At 47.5% G+C, this 22,384-nt stretch overlaps 1 protein-coding gene across 2 annotated transcripts in view; it reads left to right on the top strand.

Moving 5' to 3' along the window:
- Nucleotides 1-22,384, top strand: part of CTSB (cathepsin B) — a 90,460-nt gene that overhangs the window by 54,591 nt on the left and 13,485 nt on the right. For both annotated transcript variants that reach the window (XM_085610438.1, XM_085610439.1), the window contains 5 exons: nucleotides 374-488; nucleotides 8,469-8,587; nucleotides 10,045-10,130; nucleotides 19,346-19,492; nucleotides 21,825-21,941. In XM_085610438.1, the coding sequence (XP_085466564.1) occupies nucleotides 374-488; nucleotides 8,469-8,587; nucleotides 10,045-10,130; nucleotides 19,346-19,492; nucleotides 21,825-21,941 (584 nt within the window). The remainder of the gene's footprint in view (nucleotides 1-373; nucleotides 489-8,468; nucleotides 8,588-10,044; nucleotides 10,131-19,345; nucleotides 19,493-21,824; nucleotides 21,942-22,384) is intronic.

Here is a 22,384-nt window from a genome sequence, read left to right as displayed (position 1 = left end):
GGCAATGGCTGCAGCCGGCCTCCTCAAACCCCTTGTGTATTATGTGCGTATGTACATATTGTGCGCTCCTATGTTTTGTCAGACAGCTAACATTCTGTATAGTGAGACTTCAAATAATGCAGATAATGACAAATGGTTGCAACTGATTAATTCATTGTATGTATATGGTATTTGTATAGTGCAGACTTGGCCAGAAGGCAGCGGGGCCTTCATAGTTTCCTGCAGGATGGCAGTAGCTAGGGTTATAATGTTCTGAGGATGACATATTTGCACTTGTTTACAAAAGATTGCCTTCACTTTCTCCTAGGCATAGCCGTTTTAAGTTTGTAAAATCTGTTCAAAATTTTAATGTGTTGATTAAAACTTCTTTTAGACAAACATTTGCTGAAATACTTGGTCTACCCGACAACTTTGACTCCCGAACGCAGTGGCCGAATTGCCCCACTATTCAAGAGATCCGAGACCAGGGCTCGTGTGGCTCCTGTTGGGTAAGCTCCTTTGACCACTTGTTTGTTGAGACTGCCAGCTTTGACACTTGAATGGGTGGACAATAAATGCAGGCTCCTTAATCCAAAGATGTATCCCTGGTCTGTTAGTTTATAAACTAATGGTGGATGAAAGTATTATATATATTTGGGGGTGTGGGGGCTTTTCAGTAATGTATTTGCACATTATTTTCTTGGAGGGACCACTATGGGGCTAGGGCATTTGGCTGGCTGATCTATTACCCAGGAAGCAGCCAGGTCGAGTTGATTCTAGAGCCTTCCTTAAATAGACCATCTGGTCGAGAGTTGCAAATATGGGACTCTTTAAATGAGATTATCCAGCCTTTAATTTCAAAAGTACAGTTGTTTAGATGGGAATGTGTATTTTCCTGTAATAAATGATGAGCTGCTTGCAAGTTTCATTGAGTAAAATGCATTGACTGACTTGTAATGGACAGCCAGTGAGCTACGGGATAGGAAGTTTAGTTGGCGGGCTTCTGAGTTACAAAGGCAGCCAGTCTGCACAAATGCACTTGCCGTACACTTGGTGCATGAATACCAAAGAGAGTGCTTTTCAGAAATATATCGTAGATTTCTAATGGCCTTTTACTTTTGTTTTTTGTTAGTCCTACATGGGGTTGACTAGATTTATTAGCTCCCATCTTCCTATTTGCGTGCGTTTGGTGACTGGGAATAAATCCTCAATCCTTTAAACAAATTGTACAAGGTGCTTGGTGTTGAACGCAACTGGTAAATCAAGATGTACTGGGTTTATTTAGAGTTTTATTTAGTGTAAAATCTACCCGATGGGTGCTAGCGCACTTTACATATTAAAGGATTCAATACATGAGAAATGGATTTATTTTACTTTGCCTTTAGATCGGCCTGTTCGAGTTATAATAGGGAAAACATTTATTTTTGCACAAGTTGGGTGATAAACGAAACAAAAAATTAAACGGTTAGAAGGGGGTGTTGCTATATCTAGGAGAATGAAAGTCCAGTCAGGGAGAGTAGTGCGAGACATAAAAGCTATGAGAAGCTGGGTGGCCATTTTTTCTACCACTCTGGCCACCGCCAGTCTCCTCTCAAGGAGATGACCTGCAAAGCTGAATGTTGCAGGCTAGTTGCTCACCAGACTGGTCAGGTTCAGCATGGTGGCAATCGGAACTGTCCTGACAAAGGGAGTGTAGGGCTTGATGTGAGATGGGGCACCAACTGCCACCAGCAAGGAGCACCCAGTAACCTTTGACTATTAAAGTGCTGTACATCTGTTTTGCTCAACTGCAAGAATCCCTTTATACATAGTGATCAATGAAACAGCAGACCACCGGATTGGTGCACTTTTTATGGTTTTTATTTTTTGCCCCCCAAAAATTCTTTTAGCATCCTTGTTGCAGGTTCAGATTCTTGTTCTACTTAAAGTCCAGCAGCTCGAGCTGCTACCACCGCTGTTTTTAACCAAGTCTTGATCACCGCCCAGGCCTAGTTTAAAGTTGCAGAACTCCGCTACGTTCGCGGAGTTTGCTGGGTTTTCTGCACTCCGGGGAGCTCGCAGAGTGCAGGAAACTCCACTCACTGTAGTGCAGGGGAGTTTTTTTTCCACACTCTTGCTCTCAAACAGTAAGCACGAACGGCAGTTCACACAGCACTCCGTCACTTGCGGCCCTCTGCAGAGTTTGTGGTTTTGTTTTTTTCGTCACGTCAGTTCTGCGTAGTGAAACTACGCCCAGGCCTGCTTTAAACTTCTTGCTGCTCTTCCTTCTCGCAGAGCCAGGACTGCTTGAGGCGGCGGAGGGCATAGATGCAGTACCTGTATCCAACAATCGCTCACCAAGAATCCTTTCAACCTGTGCCTAGTTGGAAACCATCCTGGTAAATGTCAGATGTTTTTGGGAGTTGCAGAAGCCTGTAGTCTGATCTCTGGGGATGGTGCAGGAAATAGAATTTGAGTAATTGGCTGAATCAGCCTGATTATGGTGGACCCTTTGAGCAACAGTTAAACTAATGCCTCTTATGACAAATGTGCTAAATTAGCTTCATAAACCTGGCTGAACTGATGGTAGGATCTTCGCTTAAGGGAATTGAGGTGAAAGTGTTTGAGTTCCCAGGTATACTTGAAGATATTGGCTGTTCTCTGAGGTATTTTTGGTGCCTGTCCCTTTTTATCTACAACCTGAAAGAGGGTGGTACCTGTGGCCTTCTCTTGTACAGAATCTGGCCACACAAACTACTTTGTTTACAGACAACCATGCGATTAAGCTATAGCTCATGATTGTTTTTAAATATCTGCAGCATGCTGAGGCTAATTGAAAAGGGCACTGTGACAGGGGATTTCTTCAACCTCCTTTGCAAGTTAGTCATCTTTGGCTGTAGTAGCCAGGAGGTATTCCAATGTAAGAGGCGCTCTGCTTTATCTGACCCACCATTCTGTTACGCAATTTGAGGAAAGTAGGTGTGGGCAGGTGAGGCTTTAAGTCTGTGGTCTCTCCTTCTACCCAGACTTCACCATCATGGTGCAAGAGGCCCGTCACAAATATAATGGGGTCAAGGCCACCCTCAGGAACTTGGGTCTGAAATATGGCATGTTATACCCTGCCAGACTGAATTGATAATGGCAAACCTTGCATTTTTGATAACCCCTCTGAGGTACAAGAATTCAGCTGTGCATGCAGGCAGACCAACACTCTCCTCCGCACAGTGGCTCAGACGCAAGCATGGAACTCTTCTCTGGTTCCGGGACCGGCTGACACAGCTGCACTGTTCCTTCTCCATTCTAGCAGGACTGAATTGGGATAATGTTATCCATTAAACCGAAATGTTACAAGTAGCTGGTTGGCTGAAGTGGCGTTGCTACCCCTCATGATGTACACCTTGTGTTTGTTTCTGGTTACACGGATGTACAGTTTCAGGGTTTCTCTTTCCACTGTAAAGCCAATTGGTACTTAACATAGTTGCTTATTATGGGTTTGCCTTGCTTTTCTTGTAGCAAGGGGTGGTGGGGGAACAATTGCTATTGTATTGCCATTTTTGGTTTTCTTCCGTTTGGTTTACTGCCATGGCTAGCATTTAACTGTAGGAGCTTGCATTCGTCACCCATGCTACGACTAACTGATTTCTCAGCTGGGTAATATTAAAGGTCCTGCTGGCCTGTCCTTTATGTCCTGGAACATCAAGGGTCTCAAGGATAATCGTAAGACGGCATGTTGTCCATTATCTTATTCGACATTGCCTTTCTGCAGGAAACTCATTTACCTAAATCCGTATTTTGCCAACTTCAGCAATTATGCTAGGGGCACAGCCATTCTCAATCATTCACAAGATTTGTAAAGCGCACTACTTACCCTCAAGGGTCTTAAGGCACTGAGGGAGAGGAGAGGAGAGGAGAGGAGAGGAGGGGAGGGGAGGGGAGGGGAGGGGAGGGGGAGGGGGGGGGGGGCGGTTGCCGCTACTGGTCAAATAGCCAGGTCTTGAGTCATCTCCTGAAGGTCAGCAGGTCTTGGGTCTGTCGTAGGTTAAGGGGGAAGGGTGTTCCAGATCTTGGCGGCGCAGTGGGAGAACGATCTGCCTCCGGTGGTGGTTCTCTGGATGTGCGGGACAGTGGCCAGGGAGAGGTCGGTGAAGTAGAGGTGACGGTTGGGAACGTAGAAGGAGAGTCTACTGTTGTAGGCTGGGCCGGTTTTGTCTAGTGCCTTGTGTGCGTGGATCAGGAGTTTGAAGGAGATTCTCTTGTCGATGGGGAGCCAGAGCAGGTTTTTCAGGTGGGGGGTGATGTGTCTGTGGCATGGAATGTCGAGGATCAGGTGTGCAGAGGCGTTTTGGATTCTTTGCAGTCGTTTGAGCTTGGTAGGGGCTCCTGCGTAGAGGGTGTTTCCTTAGTTTGCTGCTGACAAGGGCCTGGATCACCGTTCTTCTCGTGTCTGTTGGGATCCACCTGTCGATCTTGCGGAGGGTGTTGAAGCAGGAGGAGGAGACGGCGTTGGCTTGCTTGGTCATGGTGAGTTGCGTCGCGGATGACTGCCAGGTTACGTGCTTGGTTGGTTGGTGTCGGGGGAGGGGGGGGGGGTCCCCCTAGTGCCGAGGGCCACCAGGAGTCGTCCCAGGCTGATAGGTTGGAGATGGGGATCTGTCTGGTCTGTGTTCAGCTTAAGTTGGCTACACTTCATCCAGTCGGCGGCTGCTTTCATTCCTTCGTGTAGGTTGGATTTGGCGGTGAGGGGGTCCTTGGTGAGGGAGAGGATCAGTTGAGTCGTCAGCATAGGAGATTATGGTAAGGTCATGCTGTCAGGCGATGCGTGCGATGGGAGCCATGTAGATGTTGAACAGTGTCGGGCTGAGGGAAGATCCCTGGGGTACGCCGCAGATGCTTCGGATCGGAATGGGAGGAGGCGGACGCTCTGGGTTCTGCCGGGAAGGAAGGAGGTGGTCCAATCCAGGGCCTTGTCTCGGAACCCTGCGTCGTGGAGGCATGTGTGCGGTGGCAGACTGTCGAAGGTGGCGGAGAGGTCCAGGAGGATGAGGGCAGCCATCTCGCCATTGTCCAGCAGGATCCTGATGTAGTCTGTGGCGGCGATGAGGGTGGTCTCGGAGCTGTGGTTGCTGCGGAATCCTGACTGGGAGGGGTTCAGGATGCGGTTTTCTTCGAGGTAGCGGGTGAGCTGTATGTTGAGCTGTATGTTGACTATCTTCTAGATTACCTTAGCTGGGAATGGAAGCGGGGAGATGGGCTGGAAGTTCTTGAGGTAGCTCCCTGCCCCCCTTGGGTTTTTTGAGTAGGGCGTTGATCTCTGCGCGTTTCCAGCTCTCTGGGAAGGTCGCGGTCTCAAAGGAGAGGTTGATGACATTGCGCAGGTGGGGTGCGATGGAGCTGCCGGCGTTGTTGAAGATGTGGTGTTGAAGAAGATGTGGTGTTGAAAAGGGTCTAATGGGGAGCAGGAGTGGATTGTGCCCATGGTCTTGATTGTGTCCTTGGTGTTCAGGACACCGAACGGAAGGGCAAAAACAGTGGGGGCACAAATACAGAGGGACAAGACCGTAACAGTGATGCTCACGACAAGAACCTGCCTACCACTGGCCACCAGGGATGAGGCGAAGGTGGTAGCCTGCAGGTGGAGGAGGGCCTCTGATTCAGCAGCAGCAGGGAGCTGGACGCACAGGTGGCGCTGTGCGAATGGGGGGGCAACCTACCCAGAGGTCAAGGGTCTCCTTCACAAGAGGGTCCCCATCCATCCCCGCTTAGTTGTAACGGACAATGAGGGTAGATACCTAATTGTCACGCGGTCACGGATTCTCCAGAATTCTTTCATACTTTACATGCCCAGCTTTCAAAGATAGATCCCATCCTCTTATTAGGGGGAGTGGGGGGATGTCAATTTGCTCGTTAATCTCACAGTAGATAGCATTGCTGACTCCCCTGTCACTAAACCACATGCGCGCCGCGCTCTTCTTGATCTCTGCGAGCAATTCTCTCTCCTACACGTTGGGCGCAGGCACAACCCATCCCACACCGAATATGCACATTACGCTGGCAAACACAACACCTGGACTAGAATCTATTATTGGCTGGTTTCCCCTGGCCTCTCCAGCTGGACCCATTCCCTTGTGACTCTCCCGAGAACATACTCTCACCACTCCCCGGTTAAACTTCTCCTTAGGGTTCCCCGACTTGAAGGGTTTGAACGGCAATGGCGCTTCCCAAATCGCGCCCTTAGTGATTACCTTTTCCATACTGAAGTGCGCGAGGCTATTGAATAATTCACGATCAATACGGGCTCTGACACCTGGGTGGTTCTGTGGGAGGGCTTCAAGGCATACATTGGGGGTGTTTGTATTGCTAAACATGCTGGGGTTATCCAGGATCTCTGTAAAATGCTCTCACGCTTAGAATGCTACCTGACAACTGTACAACGCAGTAACACACCTGACACGGCGGGAAACGTTTGGCCCGCCTCACCGAGTACAGGGATAATGCGGATCGCGAGAGATTTCATTTAGGCAAATATCAATCCGCTCGGCGATAAGGCGAGTGTCCAGGCCGTGTACTGGCTTGTGTGCGCTGGCAGGTGCTCACTTTACCATATCAGAGGAGGGTTCGGGGTGCCGGATTTCCACTCGTTTTATCTGGTGGCCCAATGCAGCTATGGCTTTGCATGGTTCCACCCTGATGCTAGGATTCTCTTCCTCCGCCCAGAGCCTGATTTAGTCCTTCCTGAGCGGTTATCCACTGTTACCCAAGGGCATAGCTAGAGACCCTAATGATATCCAGACTGTTTCCACTACCAGCTGGGCCTGGGATAAGCTGCGATGAGTCACCGGCGCCTTCACACTATTCCTCAGCTCTTCCTGTTCCCAACGCCCGCTGGCTGCCAATCGCAGGTGAAAAACTGGTGCAGCGCACTTTGGACAAATTTATCTCTAAACTGGGTTATTTGTAACCGGATGGTCACATCTTCTCGGTGATGGAGGATGTCCGCTTCCATGACGCCACGTATATGGACAGCTTTGTACTAGGCCGGATTCATTCGGCTCTTCGTGCCACGCTGCCTGGTTTCCCCATTGACCCGGACTCGTTCACTCCGCTCTCACTCGTCATTGAAAACGAAAGTGGGGGTTCATGTCGTATCTAAATTGTATAAGACATGCACTGGGATGATTCCGGTCACTGACGACAAGATCAGCAAACATTGGGAGGAAGATTTAGGCTGCCCCATCACAGGCGACCAATGGACTAAATGCTGTACAGTAAGGAAGTATCACTCAACAGCAGGCATAACCTACACTGTGTTCTTACGAAGAATATACATCCCCCTTGCCATAGACTGAATCTGCCCATACCTGCCGTAAATACAATGCCCCTTATGCTAATTTTGCACACCTCACATGGTCATGCCCAAAACTACAGTGATACTGGGAGGGGGTGCTTGGTACACTAGGCGATATGACCGAGCTGTCACTCGTCCCCACACCTGAAGCGGCACTACTGGGGCATGTGGTCCACTTCCCTAGGGGCATCAGGAGGTTCACATCTCTCAGCCTGCTGCTAGCCAAAAGAGAAATAGCTGGTCACTGGGGCCGTAGGTCAGCTCCCACTTTGCAAGGCTGGCTAAACATTCTGGCTTACTGTAACACCAACAGCGAAATATACTCCAGTACACTGCCTAGCTTTTTCTGCCCCAAGGACATCTGGTGTCCATACAGGTCCTATGTGGAAAATGCTTCACAAGCCCCTGGCTCCCAACTGGAACGGGGCATTGTTCCTACAGGGGTTGCGTAACTAGCTTCGCTCTCGTCAAGTGATGGATTTCCTCTACTTTGTGGTACCCTACAGTACTCATGACTGACTATGTGGCTTCATCTGAGGTGGTTGGACACGAGTGGGACTATAGACCTACTGCTGGGAGGAGGAAGATTGCTTTCGGGGTGGAGGGATGGGCCTTCAGGACTGTTACATTTTTTTAAAACATTTTTTATTCCTTGTTGCTATGCTTCCTCTAATAGGTAAATTACATGTCGATTAGTGACGTTTAATACTCAATTTTATCTTAATTGTAATGAGTGACCACCTATGACTGTATTCCTATGATGTACTAAATGGTAAATAAAGTTAAAGCCTGTGGTCGCAAACAGGAAGTGTTGGTAGTTGGATAAGCAGCCGAAATAGTGGGTTGGTCTGTATTTTGGCGTTCAGGATGTGTTGTAGAAGGATTGGGGTCTCTGAACCTTCTATACTCTGTTAAACCAGCACTACAAAGTGAAGCTAGTTGCTCTGCATTATGCGGTATTCCACAACCCTTAATGCCTAAGGGCAGCAAGGCGGCTGCATCAGGACTACAGGGAGGCTACAAAAAATAACTGACTGCAGGAGCCATAGTATAGCAATCAAACACTGTAATGGAATATTTTTCTTCAGTGCTAAAAGATAACATTAATATTTTGCTCTCTGTTCCATTTGTTTACTCTTTCTGAAGTTGTGCAATGTTCTTGCAGGCTTTTGGAGCCGTGGAAGCCATTTCAGACCGAATCTGTGTCCATTCTAATGGAAAGGCAAATGCAGAAATTTCAGCAGAGGATCTGCTGTCTTGCTGTGGTCTGGAATGTGGAATGGGGTGCGTATACCTGTAGTCTTTTTATTAAAAATAAATAATCCTGTACTGATTGTATAGAATATGGATACAAATGGACTAGATTGACCGCGTTCATTTTCATTACCGTTTGTGTTCCTTTTTTACTAGCTCAGCAGCCAACTCCCTCTCTCTATCAGTGTAGCTCTATAAAGTTGCCTCGCAAAGTTGGGCAGTAGAGACCTCACACTTAACTGTTTCAGATGTATACAGATTGCAGCTGTAGTAGTTCATGACAACAATTGTACTGCAAAGGTATACATATAGCATTTTTGCGAACTATACCAGTTGGACAAAAGTTTACAACACAACCAGGACCTTGGTTCTCCTGCTTCCCATTTTGCCCTCAAATATGTGCTGAGATACTGAATTGTGTAAACACCCAAAATAGGGTGTACATATTTTTTAATTGGCGACAGGGGCTGGGTAAACCAGAAAATCGGCAGTTAACCAGTAAATACAGAATTGGCCACTTGGCTCTGAGGTGGCCCAATTCTGAATGCACAGTTGTGCAGTTTTTAAAACTTTATAAATGGACACTTCAAACGTCACCAGAGGTATGTTGCAAACAATGCATATAGCCTTCCGGGGAACCTAAAACGCTCTGTCAAGATTGATCTAAATGGTTAAAGTGAAGCTAGAAACTAAAGTCTAATTGGTCGCACACTGCTCCACCTACCAAGCGTGTTACCCCAATGAAAAGTGGTCCCTGAGGTCAGCGTCGGCGAGTACGCCTATGCCCAAGTCATGAATGCAAGTATGAGTAGCGTTTGCCATCCCTGGACACGTGTTTCGAGGTAGCTGCCTCTCGTCAGCAGGGAGTAGGAAAGTGTGTGGGGTTGCTGGGTAAGCTGCTAAAATCGTTATCAGGTAAATACCTCTCGTAGCGCGCAGGGCGTACACCATGAGCCCGTCCCTGCTGATGAGAGGCAACAACCTCGAAACACGTGTCCAGGGATGGCCAACGCTACTCATACCTGTGGTCATCATTGTAAGACACCTGTGACCTAGGATTGGCAGCTGTTAATAGTGCACACACACACCTTCACGTGAACCTTGTAATGACGAAGATTAAAACTAAAGGTGTAACTGTACATTACCTGCATTTTCTTACTTCTACACCATTTATCTTCTAAAGCATACATCCACTGAAGCACCACCAGTTGTGACCTTTAAAAAAAAAAAAGTAATGCTGCAGAACCCTACAATTCTTGTATTGCGCTACTATATGGCCGACAGTCTGTTTTCAGCTAGGTAACTAGAGCATTCTTGATTCTTTTAAGGAGTTCATGTTGCTCTTGTTCAGTATGTAAATGCAGTTCTTTTGTGCAGTTTTCCAACTTTGTACACCATGCAGTTTCTTGATTTGTGCTTTTAGATGAGCTCAGTTTCTTAATCATAGTTCAATACCTTAATATTTGTTTTCAACCTGTTTCGTGCAGTTGTAATGGGGGCTATCCTGCTGGAGCCTGGAATTACTGGACAAAGCATGGTCTTGTATCCGGTGGACTGTACAACTCTCATGTGGGTAAGTGTTTATTTGTAAATCTGGTCATGAGTTTATAAACTGGTTTTTTGGGTCTATCTCAGAATATACTTTCATTTGGACGGATGACAGCCGGGTTCAGAATCTCCATACCTCTGTGCCTTGGTTGTGGGTGCCTCCGGATGGAGACAGGTCTAATGCTTTCTGGTGTGAAGTCATGCCTCAATACTGTGGACCGGTTTCACAAAGGGTGTCTGCATTCGTGGCGGAGGCTCACAGTCGTCGAACAGTCTCAACGCTTGGGGTGGAATCTCCGCCATGAGAACTCTCATTGCGGAGAGTCATCCCCAAGTGCAGAACTCCCCTCGACTGTGGGGCCTCCGCCACGAGTGCGGAGGAACGGTGTGAAACAGGCATTGTGTAGAGAACAGCCTGAAGAGGACTCTTAAAATGAGAACCACTCAGATTCTGCAGTTTGAGACCGTTGATCCACATACCATGTCCAGATGTGGTGCCTTTAAAGTGTGACCCAAACCACCCCACTTTGTTCTTGTTAAAGTTACTTTTGACCAAGGAATGCAGTGCTTTGCAAGGCAACCAGGGTTGGTGTCTTACAGCCAGTCTTCCAGAGGTGAGGGGACATCACTTGAAGTCTGGCCTTCCTGCTAAAGAAGCTGTGGACCTGCCCTACAGCGCCTAAAAGCCAGCCTGTCTGCGAGAGGGGAAGGAATCTGCACAGCCTTGCTGGAGGCTCCAGAAGTAGGGTCCAGCACATTCCCAGTGGCTGTAGTAAGTTGAGGAAGAAGCACTCTGATACTGCCCAAGTGTATTCTAGGGAGGACTCTAGTACTTGTGGGCCCCCTAATCTCCTCTTTGTTCTGATCATGTTCGAGGCATGTGGGCTGCTGAATTCATATCTGTGCATAGATCGCCGCCTAGTGTTGGGTCCGGATGTTTGCACATTGTTGTCCTGGAAGAGTCTTCGAAGTATCCTGAGATAGGTGACTCCTCCCCTGGACCACAGTGCGCATGGGCATCCTCTCCATCCTCAGATTGTTTTTTTCCGCCATTGGGTTCGGATGTGGTTATCTTGACTCAAGTTAGGGAAAACTTTTTTTAAGGCCAAAAGGCCTTTAGTTCGTGTCGGTACTGTTCCCGATCGGTATCGACAGTTACTTGTTAGTTTACTGACTTCACAAACAACTTTTTCGCATCCTATCCGACCATCGACTCCACATCGACGATGGAATCGAGGACCCCATTCAAGCGGTGTCCTGTTTGCAATGCGAAATATCCCCATGTCGACGGCCACCCGGTGTGCAACAAATGCCTTTCACCGGATCACGACGAATCCACATGTATGGCCTGTGCCCGATTCCGATCCAAGAAGACTCTCCGGAATCGACAAGCAGCGAGACTTGAAGCGCAGCAAGAGGCACCGGCCCCGACCAACATCTTCAGCGCCGAGGACGAAGATGTGGAAGGCGTGGAGAACCTACCATCCAGCCCCGCTTCCGAACACGATTCCGGATCGGAAGACATCGAAGAACACCTCTTTCACAGGGAAGAAGCCAACACCGAGGTAGGAGACTACGATGAGGCCTTAGGGGCCGAAGAAAGTAGCTCCGGTAACGAGCAAGGCCTACCCGTACAGACGGAGGATATCCCAGTGCGTCAGTCTATGGCTCCGGTCGAAGGATCGCCTTCGGGCCTTACCCAAGACCTATCCCGCAGTTCTTCGGCCCCGCCCTCTGGCCCGGCCTCGGACATTCAGCGAAAGCCATTAGTACCCAAAACGACTGGTTTCCCTTCCTCGAAACCAATAGTCGTATCGTATCGGTTCCACTGAAACTGACACTGGTCGGATCGAAGCCCACTACACCTTCGACGCCAGCCAAACCCGTCGGCACCGACCGCACAAAACGGGACTTCGGTGCCGAACTCGCAGCAGCCGACGTCGGCGCCGACACACGGAAAAAGGCCATCGGTACCGCCAAACAGCCCCGGCACCGAAACAATCGGCTCCGGCTACGAAGGTCAAAATGGCCACTGCGTCGCACACCACTACCAAAGCAGCACCTAAGGCCCAATCATCGACGCCGTCGACAGCTACTACCCCTCATCGACTCGATGACCCCGTGGCTCCAAAGAAGTCCACGCCTGCCTCTACAGAACCGCTCGGCGCCAAAGAACCGTCGGCGTTCCAGGTGCGACAAGTAGCATTGTCCTTGCAACGCATCAAAGAAAAGGCAGCCCTCCAGGACACTTCGGGCTCCGAGCCGAAAAAGGCTCAAAAAGCTTCTCCAGCAACACCCAACATCACTTTTGGCCTGCCGCCATCCACGGCGCCAAAACTGTTTGAAATCAGAACACGTGTCACCCAAACTAGGATCACACCTGCCGAACCCTCTCCTACAGAGACATCACCGTCCCACATCATCGATGCCGACACCGGCAGAATTGTGCTCCACAAGTGGAGAATATCTTCAGAGCAAGCTTTTGGACTCCTACCGGATCCCGCTAAAGAAAAAGCTGCCAGCGGACGGAACCAGTTCTTTACGAACGTCTCCATACCTCTTACCCAGAGCCACAGTCCTTCTCTCCAACACCCTCCGAAACCGACGTTTTGGAGGACTACATGGGTGACGACGTCCCCTACCCCAGGGAGATGGACCCTGAAGGCCAACAGGACCCTGATCAGGCTTGGGACGACCCTGTAGACCCGGGTGCAGCTATGGATACACAGGACACGCAGCTATATGGCGCGAAAACGTCTCCCACAGAGGACACTGCCGCATTCTACGCCCTCATTGAACGTGCTGCGGCCAATCATGGTGTGCAACTCCACTCTGACACAATCGAGGACGATTTTCTAATGGATACTTTCGCATCCTCAGAAAGGAATATCAAAACTCTGCCCATGTTGAAGGGTGTCCTCAAACCAGCAAAGGACATTTTCAAAGAACCCACCAGGGCAAGAGTAATAAACCCCAGGATCGACAAATATAAGTCGGCGCCTGGGGACCCTACGTACATTAGAGGCCAGTTGCCTCTGGATTCCATCGTAGTCGCTAATGCTCGCAAACGGGTGCACTCGCAGACAACTGGTGATGCTCCTCCCCTGGACAAAGAGTCCAAGGTGCTAGAGACCTCCGGCAAACGGGTTGCAGCCCAGGCAGCTAACATATGGCGGATTGCCAATACCCAGGCGCTCCTAGCTCGCTACGATCGCGCACACTATGACACATTAGAAACCCTACTCCCAACATCTCCCTGACCAATACAAAGCAGGAGCAGAGCTCCTCATCAGGGAGGGACAACTTCTCACGAACGCATCCATTAAGTGTGCACTGGATGCTGCAGATACAGCTGCCAGAGCAATAAATACCAGCGTCATGCTACGACGACACGCCTGGTTACGAATCTCCGGATTCAAACCTGAGGTTCAAAATAACATCCTCAATCAGCCGGTAAACCCCGACTACTTATTCGGACCAGAAGTTGACACCACCCTAGAAAAAATAAAAAGAGACAGACCCTGCAAAGTCCATGGGGGGCTCTCCAAACACAGACCTTTCGGAGTGGCTCCTTTCGTCGCCCCGGAAATAGAGGAGCAGGTAGAGGACAGGGGTCACAGCAAACATACAACAAGGGCAACACACAAGGTACCTACGATAAAAACACCCGGGGTGGATATCGTGGCTCCAGCACAAAGGGCAGAGGACGCGGATACGGCAATACCAGGTCCTCCCCCAAGAACAAACAGTGACGCCCTCTCCCTTCCTCCCGACCACATAACACCTGTTGGGAAGGCTACAAAGGTTCCTGTCCACGTGGAACACCATCACCACGGACAGGTGGGTCAAAGATATTATCAAACACGGTTACTGCCTAGAATTAATCTCCACTCCACCCACAATACCGCCAAAACACCGTCCTATGTCCTCAGAGCACTTAGCGCTATTACAGCAGGAAGTACTAAGTATGCTGAAAAAAGGCGCAATAGAGGTCGTACCCGTCCACGAGCAAGGTACGGGGGTGTACTCCCTGTACTTAATACCAAAAAAAGGCGGGTCACTCAGACCTATACTAGACCTGAGACCCCTCAACCGCTACATTCTCTCAGAGCATTTCCACATGCTCACCCTACAACAAGTCCTCCGGCTGCTCAAACAGGGAGACTTCCTAGCCACGCTAAACCTCAAAGATGCGTATTTCCACATACCCATTCACCCCTCACACAGAAAATATCTCAGGTTCACTATTCAAGGGCAGCACTACCAATTCAAGGTTCTTCCCTTCGGCGTGACAACAGCACCCAGAGTTTTCACAAAGTGCCTAGCTACAGTGGCTGCACATCTACAGAGGCAACATATTCACGTCTACCCTTACCTGGACGACTGGCTTGTTCAGGCACAGTCAGCCCAGCAATGTGCCAGCCACATGTCCCGCACCATTCACCTCCTTCACAATCTGGGATTCTCACTAAATTACCTGAAATCACATCTCCAACCAGCACACGTACAACAGTACCTCTGTGCGACCATAGACACTCTGGCAGCCACAGCTCAGCCAAATTTAGTGAGGATCAACAGCATGCAAATGCTGATTTCAAAGTTCACACCCCAACACTCCCTTCCTGCGCGAGTGTTCATGCAGTTGATAGGCATGATGGCCTCCTGCATTTTCATAGTCCCACACGCGAGACTACATATGCGCCCGCTTCAGGAGTGCTTAGCACGTCAATGGAATCAGGCTCACGGACAACTAAACGACCTAGTGTTGGTGAGCGGTCGGGCTTTCAACTCTCTGCATTGGTGGAATCCACAAAACCTTTGCAAGGCCGACCGTTCCAAGAGCCTGTTCCACAAATAATACTGACGGCGGACGCGTCTCTCCAGGGATGGGGAGCTCATGTACTCAACTACACAGTGCAGGGACTATGGACAATACAACAAAAGATGCACATCAACCTTCTAGAACTGATGGCAATCTTCCTGGCAATGAAAGCATTCAAGGTACACTTGTGCAACAAAGTCGTGTTGATCCGGACGGACAACATGACTGCCATGTACTACATACAGAAGCAGGGAGGAACGCACTCTCCACAGTTCTCATCTGGCTCAGAGCATGTGGAAGTGGGCCATTCAGAGGAACATATACCTCATGGCTGAACACCTCCCCGGCAAGGACAAACAGATGGCGGATCTGCTCAGCAGACACAGCCACCAGATGCACGAGTGGGAGCTACACCCGTCAGTGCTCCAACTGTACTTCCAACAGTGGGGTCATCCAGAGATGGACCTATTCGCCACAAGCAAACGCAAAATGCCAAAGCTTTGCCGCCAGGTTCCCACATCCGCAGTCGCAGGGCAATGCGGTATGGATGAACTGGTCCGGCAGATTTGCGTACGCTTTTCCCCCAGCACCATTGATACCGCTGGTGGCACGCAAACTCAGACAACACTCACTAACACTCGTCCTGGTTGCTCCAACATAAGCACGCCAACCATGGTACACCACCTTTCTCGAACTTTCCGTGGTGCCGCATCAAAGGCTGCGGATCAAACCCGCGCATTTGACGCAGAACCATGGAGAGATTCAGCACCCAGATCCGCAACAGCTGAACCTGGCAATCTGGCTCCTGAAGTCCTAGAGTTTGGCTACCTAAACCTGCCACCTGACTGTATGGACATCATTAAGGAAGCTAGAAGACCCACTACCAGAGCTTGCTATGCAGCCAAATGGAAAAGGTTCGTAATTTATTGCAATAACAATGACATTAACCCGCTAGACGCATCCATCCAAAACATAATTTGTTACCTCTTACACCTATACCGATGCAATCTGGCATACACCTCAATACGTGTCCATTTGACCGCAATCTCAGCCTATCTCCAGAACAGGCAGCACCTCTTTATTCAGAGTGCCTGCCATCAAAGCATTCTTGGAAGGACTCAAACGAGTAATTCCTCCAAGCCACCCACCAGCTGCAATGTGGAACCTCAACTTGGTCCTCACACGCCTGATGGGTCCACCCTTCGAACCTCTACACTCATGCGAGATTCAATTCCTCACCTGGAAAGTAGCTTTCCTAGTAGCGATCACTTCGTTGAGGAGAGTTAGTGAACTCCAGGCACTAACCGTTCAAGAGCCATTCATACAGGTTCACGCCAACAGGGTCGTACTACGTACCAACCCCAAATTCATGCCCAAGGTGATATCGCAGTTCCACATAAATCAAATCATTGAACTGCCGGTTTTCTTTCAAAATCCACAAACTGTCGCAGAAAGAGCACTCCATACACTGGATGTAAAGAGAGCCCTCATGTACTATATAGACAGGACTAAAGTCATTAGGAAAACAAAACTTTTCGTTGCCTTTGCCCCACACCACAAAGGTAACGCCATCTCCAAAGCAGGTATAGCCAGATGGATCGTTAAATGTATTCAAATTTGCTATCAAAAAGCTAAACTCACATTAACGATCCCCCCCCCCCACGGGCCCACTCAACACGTAAGTTAGGGGCCTCCATGGCTTTCCTGGGAAACATTCCTTTACATGATATATGTAGAGCAGCCACCTGGTCCACTACACATACATTTACCAAACACTATTGTGTAGATGTGCAATCAAAACAGCAGGCAGCTGTAGGACAGGCTGTTCTCAAAACTTGTTTTCAGACCGCTGCAGCTGGCACTGGTAGCCGCCGCTAATAGAGGGTACTGCTATATATTCTATGCACTGATATGAATTCAGCAGCCCACATGCCTCGAACTGAATATGCTACTTACCAGTATGCATCTGTTATTGGCATGTAGGGCTGCTGACATTCATATCGCCCACCCTCCTCCCCGGCGCCTGTAGCAGCTGCAGCTCTCAGAATTACTGTAAGCATGGTCATCACTTTCTGTATCTACTCCATCACTGCCACAATGGCAAAAAACAATCTGAGGATGGAGAGGATGCCCATGCGCACTGTGGTCCAGGGGAGGAGTCGCCTATCCCAGGATACTTCGAAGACTCTTCCAGGACAACAACGTGCAAACATCCGGACCCAACACTAGGCGGCGATCTATGCACAGATATGAATGTCAGCAGCCCTACATGCCAAGAACAGATGCATACTGGTAAGTAGCATATTCAAAACTGCACCACCTCTGCTTCATTTCATCCCAGTTGGGGCTGCAACTGCCGGATTGCATTGTTGCAGACAGGGGCTGCACCTACCTGCAGTCAGCCTTGATCTGCAACCTGCTGAGACTGCCACTGCCCAACTCGCAGGCTGTACAGAAGACTACAGTGGCTGGATCTACATCTACGTAGGTCCCGGCACCACAACCTCTACAGGAAGTGCTGAGTGAGCACGCTGCCTCATGAGCTGTATTTGGCTCGATGAAAGCTGAAACTTACTAGCTTCCTGTAGTTCTTGAGTGCACAAGACGTCCCCCCCCCGCCCCCCTGGTAGGATGCAACCTCAAAGACTTTAAAAGATATCAACTATCCTAAGGAGGGGTAAAGAACATTTGGCTTGTTGGCGTCTAACTGTACCTCTGCCTGGTTTATGCTGTTGATTATTAGTGAGAATAAGAACCAAGAACCAGGGAAAACACTTGGGGAGGTAGCCGGATGGGTGGATGTAGCTCCTACAATTAACTGCCCTCAGGACCTCTAGCTTTAGTATTCCATTAAGTCTGTGGTAGTTAGTACAGCTGTGACTACAAGCATTGTTTGATTGTGGAGTGCTCGGTTTAAGCCCTCCACATATATGAAGCTTAACTGCTCGCCTTTTCTACCTGCGATTAAAGCGGTGTTGAATGGGTTGTACTTGGTGTAGATAGCAGAGGGATTGTAGACTGGGCCCTGGAAGCCATGGTGGTGGTAAGTGGCCTCCGCTGCCACAATTGGGCCCAGTAGCCCCTGCTGCAGCTATGGGCACTAATGACACTCAACCCCCCAAAACAACCCTCATCCAACCTCCTGCCACCCCACACCCCAAATCCAAAGGAAACTAGACCTAATCTGTTGGTGCTCTTCGGTTAAGGAAGTTATAAAGGAACAATTGAGCTGCCGTAGATGTGTTCTCCATTGCTACTTGCCTGTGATACTATACTTTTTTTTTTTTTTTTTTTACCATCTTGGTGACCGCAGTACAGGTGTAGGAGGGTGCCATGCATGGAGTGGATGGCTGATGTGAGGATGATTTTGCTGCAACTCATGAGCAATGTCCCTCCTGTAGGAGGCTGCAAAGTATTTTGTCTGACTTTTCCACTAAAGATTTTCTGAAATTGAGGCATTCTGCCCTGTTGCTAATTCTGTAGGCTTTGTTATATCTGGAAATTTCTGTGCTTGATTGCATTGCCACCATGACACTTTTTTTACCCTAAATCTGTAATTGCGGTTCATTCCTCAAGCTCGCATCTGCGTACCCCATTTCCCTCGTTTTCCAGCACTTGTACTTGCCACCCCTAAAGTACACCTCGAATCCCAACTAGCACATTCACACCCATCATATGGGCTATCCAAGTATGCTCCTTAAACATCTCCCACAATCCCTTAACTGACCTGTCTGTAGCCGAAGCTAAGAGTTTACAAATACCTCTCCACTCAATCCTCCATTTTAATATTTTAACCTTGTTGCATTACTTCGCTGTCATCGTCCAGACAGAAGCTGAGAAAATGCTTGCGGCATCCCCAGTCTCCCTGGCACCAGATTAATTTGTGATGTCAAACAGAATTGACTCCATCTGATTCCTTAGCAAACTCTCTCCGCTAACAAAACCATACTTTTCCTGATCTATTCCAGTCAGTGAATGAGCTTCCCTTAAGGCTACTTCTAACTTCACACGCTGCATCTGACCCGGAAACTGCTGCCACAGTATTCCCATGCTTCAGTATGTTATTTCGTTTAGACTCCTTTACTTCGGTATTGATGCCGAATTAACTATTCTACTATATCGCCATTGTCCCATGCCAGAAATGTAACCTACTTTTCAAATTAATTTATTCCTCCTTGACTGCGCATAAGGTCTCTAGCGATTGCCCTTGATGGTCTCTAAATAAGCTAATGTATATTAAGAGGGTGGTGCTGAGGAGTTGAGGGGGGTGGGTGGATAACCAATTAATTGTAGTATTCAGAAACATTCGACTAAGTCGTCAAAGCCCATTTGTTGATCTGTTTTGACTGGTGGGTGATCATTCTAACAATGTAATAGACCAAGGCTTTGATTTAACAAGACTCATTTATCACTTACAGGCTGCAGACCATACACCATTCCCCCCTGTGAGCATCATGTGAATGGTTCACGTCCTTCATGCACTGGAGAGGAAGGAGACACACCCAAATGCGTGACTGCATGTGAGGAAGGCTATACCCCTTCGTATAAACAGGACAAACATTATGGTAAGTATCAAGTGGTGTTCAGTGTAATTTTCCCCATTTGGTTGGGGGTATTCATAAAGCTTTAGGCTAGTCCCAAATGAAAAGTGCTGTACAAAGCAGTAGAATGTGGAACAAACATGTAAAAATACAGAAATATTCAGCTGTTTGCCATTCAAAGACATTAAGTTGGTACATGGGCAGATGGCTCCCAAACCTTCCATTTTACTGGGATGGGGTGAGCAAGGTAAATCTAGGGCCTGCTGTACCGTTATTCCATTTGCAAAAAGTGATTGGTATTTTCATGTGTTTTTTGCAAATGGTAGTGTTTGCGGATCGACGTATGCAGGTCCATTCAGAAAATACTGAATCGCTGGAGGTCCGATTGGCGTGCCTATTTAATATTCATCGACTGCAATCACCGGAATGGTGGCTTGGCCTCCAAAGAACTGCAGACTACCATCCTCATGGTTGCATTTCAAAACTGAACACATTTAAGGAAATTTTTTAAAAGCAGCTGTTTCCTTTAAAGGGACACATTACTTTTATCCCGAATACAAGAACCATGGAGAACAAGGCTAGACTGAGATTTTACAATACCTTTTGATGAATAACTGGTTTGTGGAAGTTCATTAAACTTATCAAATAGTTTGTCTGTACAACATTTTGTTGGTTAGATATGGCTGTTCACGTATTTGTGATAATTCAGATTAATATTTGTAAATCGCAGCAGATGCTGTAAAAGCTCATCGGGAATACTTGGCAAAACAGCTACTGGAGCTAAAAGCATTTTTAGGTCGAGCCTAGACAGCACTTGCGCTTTCTCCTTGAGACATATTGTATATACTTTGTGGGCTTGCAGCCTGCCTACTGCTTTCCATTTATTTGTTTGTGTTTAAAAATCCTTGCTTCCAACAGGTTATTTGTTCGCTTTGTCCCTCCTTTTCATTGTTTGTTCCCTCCCATGGAGCAGGCCCCCACTATATGTAGGCTTCCACTTGTGCCATTCTAGTTCCTGACTCCGGAACTATAAAAAAAAAAAAAAAAAAAAATCTGAACAAGCACTTGCCTCAAATGTTCGTGTATTGTTTGGCTTAATCAGTGCAGTGCCCACTTCACAGCCTCTGCACTTCATTTTTAATCATTGAGGCACTTTGAAAGACCACGCACCTTAACATTTCCATCTACCTGACGAATTGGAGCAGCATTGCAACTCATGTCACTGCATGCCCGCCCCGCTACCTCTTCCTGTCTTCTTCCTCCTCTCAGATCTCTAATTTTAAAGCACATTCACAGCAGGTCCCCAGGGACTGTGACATTGTTTATTATATAATGTAAACTCTAGCAACCCGTAGGTGTAACTAGCGCTCATGTAAATCGCTCCATTCCACAAGGTCAGATTTTGGGGGGCATTTTTGTAGAGTGCAAACTACTGACCCCAAGGTATTGGAGTGCTTTACAAAAGCTTCACTCACATTACACACGGTCAGGTTAAATGTTTTTTGTTTTTAGGTGCACTGAGATTTAAGTGATGCTGTACCTGTTTATTCATTATTTCTCCTCAACCTGATAAATGGGTGTATTTTGTTGTTCCTATGTTCAGTGCTCCTATACTTGGAGGGCGGGGACTGAGGGCAGAGCTGGGGGCTTGCTGGTAAGATGGTGCAAGCAGTGTTTTGAATGGAAAACTATGGACAAAGACCGCATGATGAATAGAGGGCTTTGGGAGAAGGGATGTGACCTCTCCACTATTGGAAAAATATTTCACTGCTTTAAAAAAAAAAAAAATTTTTTTTAGTTATATTAGCTGTTCAATACTGCAGTCACCAACAAAATGTTATAGTACTGTTGACTTGCATCGAGGCACTTGTCTTTCTTTCCATGCATCAAAAAGCCTTAGAATGTGTCCATAAAAGTATCCTTAAGCAAGCATGTGTTCCTAAATCAGACTGCATGACCCAGGGTGTAGTAACTGTATAGCTCTTCAATCCCAGGCTGCTCAACACCCAGGATAATGTACTGCATGTCTGAATGTTATAAGGTCCCACGGGCGAGTACTGTTGGCTATGCCAATACTTGTTTCTTTCTCTCTTGGCTCATTCAAATTGCCAGTCCCAGATACATACTATCAAATCCAGATATGTCAGAATATCGTTTTAAGAGCTGAGATGCATTAATAAAATTTTGGAAGGCTAGTGTAATTTGAAAGTATTTACTTTATGGTTCTCCGGCCTTGGCTTCAAGAGTTTAAAACATGAAAGGGCCTGAGAGTTGGGGTTACTTCTTACAAAGTTTAGTAATTTATTAATTAACAAGTGGTTTTGCTCCCTAAAGACTTCTGCTTTTCTTTCCTCAGGTGCTACGTCTTACAGCGTTCCCAGCAGTGAGCAGGAGATCATGGCTGAAATTTACAAAAATGGGCCAGTTGAGGCAGCCTTTTCAGTTTATGAAGATTTCTTGTTGTATAAATCAGGTTTGTCCTGAAACTTAACTCAATGCACTATTTATGTAATCAAGAAACAATGTAAGTTCTTTACCTTTTTTTAGGTTTTTTTTTTTTAGTTTGAAAATGTCGATGCATGCTTGCAGGAAACGAATGTCTTCAAATCTAAGACATGACAGCCTTTGTCATTATTTGCCTCTTCCTGAAACTTTTTTCCTGCTAACTTGAAAAAATCTGATTGTCAGGTGTGCATTCTCCAACTGTGTGTGTGTGTGTGTGTGTGTGTGTGTGTGTGTGTGTGTGTGTGTGTATATATATATATATATATATATATATATATATATATATATATATATATATATATATATACGTATATATGTGTTAGTCTTGGCCTACATAAGAATGAGGTTACTATAGAGATGGAGTAGATCAGAAAATGGAAACAAACTGATTATTTTAGCTGCGTACATGCC

This window comes from Triturus cristatus, chromosome 6, assembly GCF_964204655.1.
Source record: "Triturus cristatus chromosome 6, aTriCri1.1, whole genome shotgun sequence".
Classification (NCBI taxonomy): domain Eukaryota; kingdom Metazoa; phylum Chordata; class Amphibia; order Caudata; family Salamandridae; genus Triturus; species Triturus cristatus.
This window is presented reverse-complemented; position numbering and strand designations above follow the sequence as displayed.